This window comes from Chanodichthys erythropterus, chromosome 4, assembly GCF_024489055.1.
Source record: "Chanodichthys erythropterus isolate Z2021 chromosome 4, ASM2448905v1, whole genome shotgun sequence".
NCBI classification, from domain to species: Eukaryota; Metazoa; Chordata; class Actinopteri; order Cypriniformes; family Xenocyprididae; genus Chanodichthys; species Chanodichthys erythropterus.
The window spans coordinates 25,343,444-25,358,514 of NC_090224.1; the positions used below are offsets into that span (position 1 = coordinate 25,343,444).

The 15,071-nt window shown below is 36.3% G+C and overlaps 1 protein-coding gene across 3 annotated transcripts in view; it reads right to left on the reverse strand.

The window, feature by feature from the left end:
* The window catches only part of arid1b (AT-rich interactive domain 1B), a 101,586-nt gene that overhangs the window by 69,311 nt on the left and 17,204 nt on the right, over positions 1 to 15,071 (reverse strand). For all 3 annotated transcript variants that reach the window (XM_067384634.1, XM_067384632.1, XM_067384633.1), the window contains exon 3: positions 10,227 to 10,364. In XM_067384634.1, coding sequence (XP_067240735.1) covers positions 10,227 to 10,364 — 138 coding nt within the window. The remainder of the gene's footprint in view (positions 1 to 10,226; positions 10,365 to 15,071) is intronic.

Sequence of the window (15,071 nt, forward strand, 5' to 3'; positions counted from 1 at the left end):
CTCTAAGTCTTGCACCTAAATGGACAAATTCACACAAAAATTGTCAACATGCCCATCATAGTGAGTATCCTAACAAAAATAGAAAGTTATGTCTTAGGAGAAAAAAAAGACAGACAACACATGTGTATCAGTATCAGTGTACTGGATCTTTGAATTATGTCTTAAAGAGACAGGAGTCTAATATCACCCAAAAATGAAAATAATGTCATTTATTACTCACCCTTATGCCGTTCCACACCCGTTAGACCTTTGTTAATCTTTGGAACGCAAATTAAGATATTTTTGATGAAATCAGATGGCTCAGTGTGGCCTGCATAGCCAGCGATGTCATTTCCTCTCTCAAGATCCATTAATGTACTAAAAACATATTTAAATCATTTCATGTGAGTACAGTGGTTCAATATTAATATTATAAAGCGACAAGAATATTTTTGGTGCACCAAAAAAATAAGAAATAAAATAACGATTTATAAAATGATGGCCGATTTCAAAACACTGCTTCATGAAGCTTCGGAAGCGTCATGAATCAGCGTGTCGAATCATGATTCGGATCGCGTACCAAACCGCCAAACTGCTGAAATCACGTGACTTTGGCGCTCTGAACCTCTGATTCGACATGCTGATTCATAACGCTCCGAAGCTTCCTGAAGTAGTGTTTTGAAATCAGTGTTTGCTGCACCAAACATATTCTTGTCACTTTATAATATTAATATTGAATCACTGTACTCACATGAACTGATTTAAATATGTTTTTAGTACCTTTATGGATCTTGAAATGTCATATGCAGGCCTCACTGAGCCATCGTATTTCAACAAAAATATCCTAATTTGTGTTCTGAAGATTAACGAAGGTCTTACGGGAGTGGAACGGCATGAAGGTGAGTAATAAACAACATTATTTTCATTTTTGGGTGAACTAACCCTTTAATCAAAAGACACAAGATGAAGAAATAATCACTACTCTTGACTGAATAGCTTTTGTAACTTCAATAATGTTTAATCTTTATTTAATTTATTCAAAGAAGTTCATATGTTTCTGTACCTGAAAATGACTGTTAGATACCTGAAAAACCTGTAAAGCACTGTTTATTTTATTTGTATCTTAGCTCTCATATATTTATTTGATACTAAATATTGATATTTTTCAAGTATCGAATCAAAGTTAGACATTTACCAAGGTATGGTAAAAACAGTTATATTGTGAAATATTATTACATTTTAAAATAACTTTTCTATATAAGTAAATCTGAAAATTTTCAGCATCATTACTCCAGTCCACAGTCACATGATCCTTTAGAATTCATTCTAATTGCTGATTTGGTACTCCAGAATCATCAATGTTGAAAGCAATATGTTGCTTAATATATTGTGGAAACCACATTTTTTTCAGGATACTTTGGTAAATATAATGTTCAAAAGAACAGCATTTTTTATATAGAAATTTTTAATAACAAATCTAAAAGTATTTACCATAACTTGAGATCAATTTAATGCAAACTTGCCAAATAAAAGTATAAATTTATTTTCAAATAAAATCGGTAGTGTATATTTTCACACACATACATATTCTTATTTAAAGTAATATTTGATACCTCTATATATACATATATGTGTGTATATATATATATATATATAAACCCAGTCGGTACTTTCCTCAGTATCCATAGTGCTGAGTATCGGGTCAATCTGGTACCCGCTGATAGGCGGCTGCTTTCAAACGCTCCCATCATCATCATTCTTGCAATTTCAACAAAACCTCCTCTGTGGCCCTGTCCCAAATGGCACGCTCCATTTGCACTTACGGTCTTGGGGACTTACAATGGCTGTTGTGTGTTCGTGTGATTGTCCACGAGACCGTAGGATGTCCCATTTGTCATGTTAGGTTTCAGATGGGTGCTTGAGAGCGACATGTGTCCTCGGTGCACACTTTTGCCGCACTGGTGTGAGCGCTGCAGCAGACTTCTTCCAGACAGTCAGTTAGTGCCGTTACATCACGAAAGTGCAGACTCGTAGGAAGACCGCAAGTGTTTAGGGTAACATTTGGGATAGGGCCTGTTTTAGTCTTTAATTTCACCTGTAGAATTCACAACTAAACATCAGAAAAAGTATTAAAATCTCCTTTTGTGTTCCACAGAAGAAAAAAAAAAATCATACAGGTTTGAACCATCCCTTTCTACAGCAATAACACTGTGGGTATACCAATAACACTGTGGGTACCAAGCCAAAAGAAAATTAATTACAGCCTCTTTTCTGTAAAAGTGGAACAAAACTTCCCTCAATAAATATACTTCAGAAAAGAAAACTGGAAAGAAAGTTGAAAGTATGCCAACTAAGGTCGCCCTGCCCACAATTCACTCATGTATACAAACATCACCCAGAACTCCCGCCTGCTCACTTCATTCAACAGTGGGAAAAACACTGAGCAAAAAAAAAAGAAAAAAAAAAGAAGGGGGGCATTCCCAAGCCAGACGGAGCTGCATGTGTGTGTGTGTGTGTATTGACTCTGGGTCATGGCCAGGCCACACACACAGACGGCTGTTTACAGTTGGGCCATTACATCACCGCTCAGGCATGTGCTGATTCAGAACCGTAACAGCTGCTCCACTGCGATAACGGACAGCAAGACCACCAATATTCACAGCGTCACAGGAAAACTATGTGATACATCCCAAGTGGCACGTTTTTCCTCTCAAATCCTCAAAATTCACTTTCACTATGCTTTGTAGGGCTGTCAATACAAATACTGGGGAATTTTACTTTATTTTTACACATGATGTAACGGTTTCAATACCACCGCAAAAATGTCCATTAAACGCACTCCTAATTTATTCGTTAAATATTAATATATGTTAAATTCAATTTAAAAATGACACATAACTTTCATCCTTGAACTGAGACCATGCTAAATACAGTAGTAAGCAAGGGTCCAAAATGTTATGAAATTTGCCCACTTCAACCACACATCAAAAACAAGTGACCAGACTGCATTCTGTACTGATGCTTAATTTCAGGAGCGTGAAGAGCATGCAAACCAATCATCTCTACAAAATAAATATTGCAATAAACATATCACCTCGCATCACTCATAGAGTCGCAATGAAATGGAAGTAGGGACAGTTTTCTTTTATATTGTGGCATTCATTCGAGTGTAATGGATTAAAGAAAAAGAAAAAAGTTAGGATGGGGACTTCATTCTATCAGTTGTTGATTGAATTTTTAGCTGTGGGTGTTACAATAGTGTTACAAACTAGTCAGCTTTGAAGGGGTAAAGTTTAACCAGACAAAATGATTAGAGAAGTCCGGCATATGCCATCGGAGATCTGTTATTTTCACTAGGAATCTCGAGCTTTGGAATTTTGATTAAACATCATAATGTACAGTATATTAAAAAAAAAAAAGAAACAAAAATGCATGAATGAATTGTTCACAGTAAGATCTATACCATTTGTTTTCCAACTACCCTTATTTACAGGTTTAGTTCACCCAAAAATAAAATTTCTGTCATTAAAGCGGAACTCGGTAAGATTTGCGAAGCTCCCCCTACAGGTTCCTTCAGTGAATCACACTGTCGTAAAATACTCCAAGCGCAGCTCTTGACTACAATGACTACAACGCTCAACAGTGCAGTAGTTTTGCAAATACAGTACAAGAAAGAGGAGGTGGGCAATTTGCAAATACAGTACACTCGATGGAGGTGGGTAATTTTCGAAATTGTCTTATAAAGTCATAATATATACATTGTTTTTGAATTACCGTAAAGCATTTTGTCACTCTCGCATGAACGTGAACATGAGGCGAGATTGTGTCGGGTCGGTGCAGCTCAACTTGCAAGTGCTAGTTGCAAACACACCACTACACGTCAAGTAACCATCGTAAGGACTTAGAAAACTTTTTATGAAGGTAAAAAAGTTACTTAGTTCTGCTTTAAGTACTCACCCTCATATAGTCCCAAACCCGTAAGAACTTCATTCATCTCTGGAACACAAATTAAGATATTTTTGATGAAATCCGAAGGTTTCTGAACCACACATAGGCAGCAATGTCATTGCACCTTTTGACATCCAGAAAGGTATTAAAGAAATTGTTAAATTAGTCCATACGACTACAGTGGTTCAACCTTAATGTTATGAAACGACTCTACTTTTTGTGTGCAAAAACAAAACAAAGACAATGACTTCATTAAACAGTTTCTTCTTTTCCCTGTCAGTCTCCTTTGATGTTAACGTAGCGAACGTAGTGTAGTACGTCTGAATGCCGGCTCAGTATTGGCCGACGCTGTACTTGTGAGTACCACGACGCATGCTGATGTAGAAGCTGGCGTGTAATGAGTCGGCATTCTGACATAGAACAGTGTCAGCATTCTGACAGAAGCGCTGCACTGCGTTCACCACATCAACAGCGTAGGAGACTAACTGGGAAAAGAAGAAATTGTTGAATGAAGTCATAATAATAAAGTAAACACTTTTTTTTTGTGTTTTCTATATATAGTCTTTGTGGCTAATGGAGGATTTTTTCCAACCACCCCTGTTGTTTATGGATGTTTGATGGGCTTAAAAAATAAAACATTAAAAAAAAACATCAGTGGAGTAGCTCCAATAGCCTCAGGAAAGAGTTTTGAGGTCAATATGTTCTGATTTGAGTCAGAGCTTTCTGCTTCATTTCTTCATTTAATTCCTGTTTTCTCTAAACCAAGGGGCGGTGATGAACGAGACGTGTTTACACAGGGTGTGTCTAGATGAAAACGTCGCTGTAAAAAAACAAGCGCATCTGAGACTCGTAAACCTCAACATGTCCATGAAAACATCAAATCCATCTCTTTATGGGTTTTTGAGTCCCTTGTGGCTCTACGGTTTCAGCACAATGATTAACGGATCGTTCTTTGAGCTACAGATAAAACGAAAAAAAATCCCTTCAGTGTGATTAATGCCCTATTGTAATGGCTTATCTGAAATTGCATCATCCCTGCACAGTTTTGATGTTTAGTCGGTGCATGAGGGACATAATGTCTCTTTAAAAGACGCCATGAAATCTAAATTGACAGTATTTACTTTCTTAATAAATGTCCCTGGTCTTATTGTGCCTGATTCGTCAGTGCATGCTACTGTAAAGAGAGAAAAAAAAGTTAATTTTTATAATCTTTCATTAAAACGTAATGGCTTTCTCTCTCCCAGAATTGCTTTTTCTGCTGATTGTTACCAAGTCCATGTGGGCAAGGAACAATAAAATTAACCAATAATATCACAGTCAGCCAATAGTGATGCAATCAAATCCCAAACTGCTCTACCAGTAATTGTGAATGCTGTTTTCATGTTGTCTTACACACACACTCGTCGTGAAACCAACCTGACTTTTCAGAAATGGTATGGTCAGCAGATGCTCTGAGACTGGGTCAGCTAGATGTACCTTTCATGGCCAGCACATGGTGCTAATTGACGACATAAGCCAAACAGAGGAGAACATCAGGCTAGGGGTCATGAAGAGACCACTCTGTGAAGCTCTAATGAAAGCCAGCGCTTTGATTTAGCGGTTGATTTTAACCAGACCAAGGACTCCGGGGATGATGAGGAAAGCTTGTTCACAAGCTAACATTAAACAGTGTTCAGGTGCTTTAGCGATGAACCATCATTTGCAGAATATAATGGCATGTCCTAATTCATGTTCTACATCCTAAGTAGTACGTGAGATAAGAATTAGTGTGTCACTAAAAATATTATGTTAAAGAATTTATGCAAACTTGCCAAGGATTTATTTTTAAGCGTGCATTTGAGACTTCTGTAAATATTTAGTTTATACAAAGAGTTACATTTCAACCAAGTTTAATTGTGTAGCGCAAAAAATACTTAGTAGTGTGTAATTTTTAACTTCAGTCCAAACTAGGCCAAGATGTAACTTAAGCACAGATGGTTCAATGGGCCCCAGATGCCTACGAGTGCACTGCAGCAAGAAGTTAAAGGTATAGTTCACTGAAAAATGAAGATAATCCCATGATTTACTTAAACTGAAGCCATTCTAGGTGTATATGACTTTATTCTCTCAGACGAACACAATCGGAGTTATATTAAAAAATTTCCTGGCTCTTAAAAGTTTTATAATGGTAGTGAATGTAGTGCTCACAATTTTAAGCCCAAACAAGTGCATCCATCCATCATAACAGTAACCCATATGGCTCCAGGGGGTTAATAAAGGCCTTCTGAAGTAAAGCAATGGGTTTTTGTAAGAAAAATATCCATATTTACAACTTTATAAACTATAGTAATAACCTGCTTTCAGCAAACATCCATACGCAAATCAACATATGGCAGAAATGTAACCTCTGATGCGACGCATGCCTCAGGGATGACGCATTTTTGTAGGCAAAACCCGGAAGGAGTTAGCATTTTAGGACTTCCGGTTCCAACGCCGTAAAGTATGGGTTTTTTGAATGGGTTTTTGCTAAATCGCCTGAAATAAGGTCTGTGGTAAACAAAGCCTCTAAATACTTTCAGGTTTTGATCTATGACATAAAACACACCAGTTATAACCCACTTGTGATTTTTTTTTACTTTTACTGTGTCTTAAAATCAGCGGTTGCTAACAAATTGCTAAAAAGGACTACTTCCTTTGGTGGGGACTTTAGACGTCCTCATTAAAAATAGGACATTTGGACAGCAATTCTCATGAAAAAGTGGATAAGTATTCATAACACAGATCATAATCAGCGAGCATGTTTCTAAATAAAGTTGTTTCTTAAATAAAGTTTGAGGAAGCTTGGTGGTGACGACGTTGATCCGCGACCATGGTGTGCTGTAGTCCATAGCCTACTGTTAGCCTTTTATATCTGACGACTTTATTTAGGCTTCAAAATCTATAAATGTTGTGTTAACTTGTAAAGATTATCTTGATAGACAAAACGTGTAAGTGTCATAACCCTTTGTTAAACACAGAGCTTATTTTCTGCGATTTTCCAAAAGTCTATGGGAAAAATGAATAGGCTTTCGATCAAGGGAACCCGTGCGCCGCTAACTTCCGGATTGGCCTACAAAAACACGTCATCCCTGGGGTACTCGATTGACAAACGATAAACAAAACACTGGTCACGAATTAGAAGTCTAAAACGAAAACTTTTAAATAGAAATGTCGGAGGATTTTGATATAAGAGTAGAGGAGATTGAGTTTGTTGCCCAGCCCTATTTGTTTGAAACGTGAGTGGCGTCTACACTCACATACTCCTACATCATATGTGAGACGCTGCAAAAGACACAAGATGCGAGCGCAACGGTCCCACACGTCCATCAGTGTTTATATCCAAGCTATACACTTTTATCCCAGTACTTCTGTGTTAATCTTAATATTTGCAACACAGAAATAACGATGCTATGTGGCTGAAAAGCCGAAGAGCCGTTTCATACCTACACATGATAACTGCTTTCTCTGGGTCAGTGGGAGCGCAAACACAGATTTGAATGTTCAATTCTGATTTTGTCTAAGGTTTAATAGACATAGTCGAATCGTTGTCATTTAGGAATGAGATCACATGGGTGTTTGAATCGAGATCGCAATCTTTTAACGATTAATGGTGCAGCTTTAATGAAATGTAGATGGAATTTTGTGACATTGCAGTATATCCTAATACAGACATACTTTCTGACTACACAGTAAAGGTGTTATCACATTTAGCAGCATTCAGGAAAATTTTGCAGGGGAAATCCAGTCATATCAATGGGAATCAGCACAATGAAAAAATTAATCAGATGTTTTCCTATATGCAAATTTTGTATTAAGTTCAGTGCTGACCAATAGCAAGCCCCTTATAGGGTTAGTTTCTTTGCTAGCTGGCAGAATAGCTCGGGATTTTTAATTATTCATATCGTCACTACTCCCGTATTACATTCATCGTATTTTGTCAAGCCCAGTTCTGCTTTCTTTCGTCTGTGAAATTTCCATAAGCAATGGTAAATGTAACTGTAGCTTTAAAAAAATGTACTTTCCCATCATCAGTGAATAACAGCTTTAGTGTGTAATATTAGTATGCAAATTGTGACACAGCCAAGTTCTTAACATTTTGAAGTTCAAAGTTCTGCCTGAAGAAAAAGACCTGAAAACACAGTGACAGTACCACAAGTGAAAATGCTTCTGTCTTGCATTCTTTTCTAATTTAAGACCAATTTTTCCATTACAAATTATTTTTTCCGCATAACAAATTTGAGTGAAAAGTTAAACTCAAAACATAAATGTCTTAGTATTTGGATGTCCGCTTTTTGCTTCAATGACAGCAGCACTCGAACTGCATGAACATCCTTTTGTCCAAAGGAGTTTACATGATAAGTGTCACAAATTTTCCTATTTGATTAATGCAGAATAGTATACATTTGTGTTAAGTAACTTTTCTTTGTTTAGAATGAAAATCCTAAAACTTTCTCAGTGTGCTCTCAGACATTTGGAGCCCACTTTATCTCCCACTTGCTGCAGTGTTCATCCTCCCCACAATCTCTCCTGTCAGAGACACTGGAAGCAATGGCACAGAGGAAGAAAATGAAACCGTTTTTCTCAATCAGCCTCAGTGTCATATAAGAGAAAATGAAAATAATGCCTTTAAGGTCCAGGGAATAAACAGAGAGTGTGATAGCAATATGAGGCGCACGGCAGTGCTGTCCTCACTGATATTACACACACACCCTGGAGACATCTACTCAAGGCCAGTTTCTTATTACCGCTTTCTCCAAACTATTTGTGTGTGTGCTGCAGCCTGTTAAGAACAAGCTGTGTGTAATAGAAAAAACAAGAGAAAGCTGTGTGTTTCTATACTCAGATACTCAGATACTCAACTGTGTGTGAGAGAGAGAATAAATGGGGGTGAAGCTAATTGTTGTATTGTGCAGACAATGGGAAAATATAAATCACATTCTCATTATGCAACAGAATTATTACTTATTTTTATTTATTAATATTATGTATTATTTATATTAGTTCAAAATTAGAATTGTTGCCTTGGCAGTAAACTAAAATAAAGTTTAAGTTGAAGCAGTAAATTATAAACTGGAAATAAACACTAAAACTAACTAAAACTAAACCTGAAAAGAACATTTAAAAATATATATTTAAAAATTAACATGAAAACTGAATATATAAATCTAATTCAAAATATTAATAAAACTAAAACTAAAATAACACTGTTATGCACTACAAAAACATGTAAATTTATTTGTATTTACATATAGTTGTAATTGTTGTACTGCTTTTAATTAATTAATTTTTTTTAATTGCCCGATTTTTTTTCACATTACAGTAATGAGAATTTGGGATTGAAATGTGTTTTATTGTCATGAAAATAATGCCACAATGCAAAAAATTCTTTTTTTTTGTTATTATTTTGTGGTAAAATACGATCTTCAGGAGATTCTACCAATGATATCAAAGGCATATAAATGTATATTAAAAATATTGGTTAGGCACAAATGACTGAAAATCTGTTTGACCCATCAAATTTGTTTGTTTTTTACGCCAGTGTTTTGCAACAACATCAACAAAAACATTACTTATGCTCACCACAATGTAGGGGTTGTCATAATACCAAAATTCCAGTAGTCAGTACCAATACCAATTTCACAGTTCTTAGTACAAATTTCGATACCGTAGCAAAAACTATTTTATTTACTATTATTTAACAGAAAGCAAGCAAAGAGCACTTCCTTTATAATCACTGAAGCTGTCACTCACTTATCACTACATTCAGGGCCTGCTCACTGGGATCTACACTCCTGCGAAAATTCCTGCTGTAATCAAAAAACCTGTCTAACTGCACAATGAATCCCTTATTTACATCGTATTTACACTTTACACTTGAAAGGATTTGTAAGCATGCAGAACCCTAAAGCCATTTCACTGGCCACTGCATTCATGCACTCAACAGTTACGTCTATGATTGGCTACAATGATCAATGCTTCAAAACTACATTATAAATACAAACCTTTGACGCTCTTCACAAAGTGCTTACACAGATAGACACAGGGGCATTTGAAAGCAGCCACCTATCAGCGAGAACCTAATATACCCCGTATTCGGTACTACAGTAAAACTGGTATATTTACATTTTTAACATTTAAAGTACCGGTACTTTTGACAAATCTACAATATTGTGAACTTCATTTTTAAAAAATATGTAGCGAAAATCCTAAATATAATTTTTTGTGGGTCTTTAGAGGGAACAAGGGCCCTTTAGTAGCCATTAAGTAGTCTAAATGCTTACCTGTTGTGTTTGTGGGCGCTGCTGCATGTAGGGGGGTTGAGAGGGGGCCGCAGACTGCTGTTGTGGAGGACTGAAATACGGGGGCTGACCCTGCTGACAGTAGCCGCCCATTCCCTGTGGCCCGTACTGAGCAGGCATCTGCAGAGCAAGACAAAGACAAAAATACGAGAGTCAGCACTCATTCACAGACAAACCATCTCAAAACCTTCTCAAATGCTTCACAAGGCATGTCACGGCAGGGAGAACGATTATTATTAATCTCTGAAGCATTTTAAATGGTGATCCGCCCCGGAACATTAACTGACTACATTACAATGCTAATCCAATCTGAAATTTCTGCGTCTGGGGCGTGACGTCTCAAGTCAGGAGTAAAAGATTCTCACAGTGCTGGGACAGGCGGTGTTTTGGATTGTCACAGACATATTTATGAACAGGTGTGACTTTCTAATTGCCTTGTACTACATACAGGACAGAAGAGGATTGCATTACACCTGTATGAACAGTAGGGCTAAAAAGTACAGCTTAAAAAAAAATATATATATATATATATATATATATATATATATATATATATATATATATATATATATATATATATCATCATTTTGACAATAATACAATACAAAAAAAAAATCAAACAGCAAAAATCTAGTTCAAAATAAATCAAGGCATCTCAGGGACTTACAAATAGTGTTCGATGAAAAATGTTTGTCGACTACCTTTTTCCCCCCATGATTAAGACGAGACAATGAGAAGACGACACCAAGGTCACTCAACGATAACTGTGACAATATCAACATGGAAAATTGACGAAAAAAGACGAGACTAAAATGTAGCTAAAAAATAAAAACTTTACCAAAATCTCTCTTTATTTTTTTTGTCGAAAAAAAAAAAGACGAGTCAAAATATTACATACTGTTTTCAACAAGCCTCTACGAGCTTTCATGTTTGCGGTTGCCAGATCAGATTTAAATCCCCCACTCAGAGCTTTTCTCTTACATGGATACACATTCTGCCCGGTGTTTTACTTAATCTTTGCAATCTGGCAACCATGTGCATGCACTCTCTCTACACTGCAGAAGCGCAGATGATTTTTTGATTATTGATCTCCATTTAGATATTCTTCTCAAATAAAAGTGTAATAGAGCCAGTCTGTGATCCTTCACGAGCCGATCTGCTGCAACTAAATCTGCGATCAAACCTTCTCAGTGATGAACTGTAATAAATCCAAACATGGATCTCGACTCAATGACAACAATCATTGAGATTGTAATTTAAAGCAAAATGATTGTAATTCTCAATTTAACCATTATGCACCATGATGAAATTGTGACGAAATGGCCAGGCATTTAGGGTTTACTCACACTAGGCACGGTTGCATTGAACCGAGCCCGAGCGCGATTGTCCCCCCCTCCCCACTCACACTGCACTTAACGTTCCAGGCCGGAGCACACTTATGTCATGTACGATGCAATTTTTTGAAAGGAAGAAAACAGTAAGAAATGCACTTTCGCTAATATACTGCCTAATATAGGCTATTTATAATTTAGGCCGCACAGCGATTTATCAGAGGATTAATACGAAGGCAGCTGACGTTAATGGTGCAATTTGCAGCTTTACTTGCAAACTACAATTCCTGTTCATCAATAAGGTGAGAATCAGATCCGTTATAAACCTAAATACACTCAAATTAATTACATGAATTGATAAGTGTATTATCAAAGTAGTAATAAAGATGTTTGTCGTCATAATGATGACAGTTGTGCACACAAAAGTAGTAACTGTTCTGTGCTCCGACACAATTAGCGCTCAAGCCCAACCAAACCACGCTCTGGCACACCTCTTCCAAGCGGGCTAGGGCCGGCTAAACAAACCACACCTGGGCACGGTTTGGAGCGATCATACTTGTCAAACGAACCGGGTTTTGGGGGTCAAACGCACGCAGGCACGGTTCAGAGTGCCTAGTGTGAGTACACCCAGTTGACTAAAACTTGTCTAAACAAAAACAGGAAGGTTGACCAAATATGCCAACAACTAAACAGTACATCTGACAAAGGACTAAGACTAAATAAAAAATAAAAAAAAATTGCTGACAAAATTAACACTACTTCCAAAATGTACATGCATAGAGAGCAATGATGTCAACACTTCAACACTTTTTCCACTGAAGTTTTGGAGATGCTATTAAAACATCTGATTATTCATGAGTCACAAGACAAGAACTAGTCTAATTACACGTGCTTTAGGAAACTTGGCCAAATAAATGCAAACTACAAAAATAAAAGCTTGATGGAAATAAAGAAATTAAGATGGAAATATTAGCCTAACATTGTAATTTTACAGTTGTACTATTTTGTATTGTAATTTTTATTATTATGAAATACAAAATTTGTTATTTTACAATAGTAGTATTATTTTAATATATTTCTTATTTTGTTTAATATATTTAAGTATAATCACAAAAAAACATATTTCAAAATTTAATTGAATTGTGTCTAAGGATTTTATTTGTTTATTCAATCATTTTTTCTGGTAACTTCTGCTGCTTTTATGCTCTCAGACATTCGATCAAAAACTCTCAGTAGTGATTTTTTGCTCTCCAACCACACTATGTTATTTTCTGTAATTTTTCAGCCTGAGAGAGTTTGACCGATAGTGACTGACAGCAAATAATATCCCACTAAGTGTTCACATCAGGCAACAGACAACTAGTTGTCCACAGCATTGCTGTTGATACAGTCCATATGAACCAAACATGCTATCAAAATTCAGTTGTGAGTACCGGTTGAGAGTAGGGCTGCAACAATTAAATCAATAAAATAAATAATTGTATCTGTCAATTATTTCTTTGATTAGTCGATTATATATTATACACACATTTTTGTATATATATATATATATATATATATATATATATATATATATATATATATATATATATATATATATATATATATATATATATATACACACATTTTTTTCAAGGCGTAGCTTGATGCCAAGTTTTAGAGTGGAATCTTGAGACATGTGGTCTCCATCTCAACAGACAGTGTAAAAGAATTGGGATTGGAGTCGGGAAGAAATCATGTTCATGGATGAGATTATTAACGTTACTGTAGTACAGAGGTTGCGTTAGACTTTAACATTGTCCGTCATTTTGAAGGACAGGGTCGTAAAAATTCCGTCATAATCTATTACTACCCGTCATTTTAATTTTCATATTTTAATTATAATAACACATTTAATTGCTTTTATTTTTGTTCACAAATAAAAGCAATTAAATGTGTTATTATAACATTTGAACAAAAATAAAAGCAATTAAATGTGTTATTATAATTAAAATATGAAAATTAATATGACGGGTAATTCACACGCGAAATTTCTCTGTAACGTGACTGTTGTATAGGCTATGTGTTGGTAGCCATTAAAGAAAACATAGTTTCATATTTATGTTTAAATAGTCCTATGTTATATTTTAAATTCATCTATTTGATTATGAAAAGTTAACAGCATGATGCATCATGAGATGCGCAGTATATCCGGAGACATGACATGTCAGACATGATTTTAAACACTTCATTAAGTTTTATTTTCTAGAAAGCCTTTCTTTAAAGTGAATTTCGTTTTGTAAAAATTGTATCTTAATTTTAATCAATGTTTCATTAACCAATTGCCTGGATGTAATAAATAAGAAGCAAATATAACAGACAATATAATCATGACATGGAGGCGCGGGCGCGATCACTGGCGCGTGAACTGGAGCGTGTCTTACAGGCTAAATGAAACGAAACTCAGCGGCTGCTTGCCTCACATACATGAGAAATATATCTACAGAAAGCTTTAAATACCTACTTTAACGAAAACGAATGAATTCAAAACGAAAAGAAATAGGCTACTCTGATTATGTAGACTAAACCGAATGAAGTGCATTCTCTCTCTAGCGCATCCATAGATGATGAGAGTCAATATCAACTTCATCTTTGCAGCCGACACTGATTCAGAAAACATTACTTTATTAATAAACAATTAAAATGTCTCCTTGCTGTTTTGCACATTCATGAGACCAATATCGATTCGTAAACCATAGTCGATCTCTTGGTAGGCTATGCTGTTTTCAGTTGATGATTAAACAGTGCATTGTGCGCCTCCCATCCAATAAATCGCAATAGGCTTAACGCTTTGTGTTGCTTTTGATATGGAACAAAAGTCTCAAGATTTCAAATTCTGTCCATTACATTAAGAAATTCAAGCAATAAATACCGTTTTGGCGCTCTTTAATGTGGCGTGATAGAGAGTTGTAGCTTCTGGGTAGGCCTACTCATCTGTGCGTTATCAGTATCAAACGCATAGCAAAAGATTCGTGCCAGTTTTTTTTTTGTTCTGGATCCAGTGCTCTGCTGCTACATTGGAGCGCACTCGCCACCAACTGGACAGGGGTGTGAATTACAGTTACAATTTACAGTAGATCACCCTGAGTGTAATCTGTCACCGTGACGGACGGCCTTCAGATTTTTCCGTCATTGATAAAAAAATTCCGTCAATGACGGAAAATTTTCGGTTAACGCGACCTCTGCTGTAGTATGAAGCAGAGCAGGACCGAGTGTTGTGGGAACTGGGCCGCTGGAGCGATTGCGCAACACACGCCTCACGAGCAGCAGAACTTTTATTATGACACAGTCGCCGGCGCAGCTTCCGCTTTTCCGGTCATGAGTATGATGAGGTAACAGCTCTGTTTATTATTAGATGCATTTGAGTGTGTTGAAAATGTTATAACGTTACTCTGTGCGTTCGCTCGGTGGCTGCTGTGAGACACTGTTGCACACTGCAGTAAGATAGATCGATTTT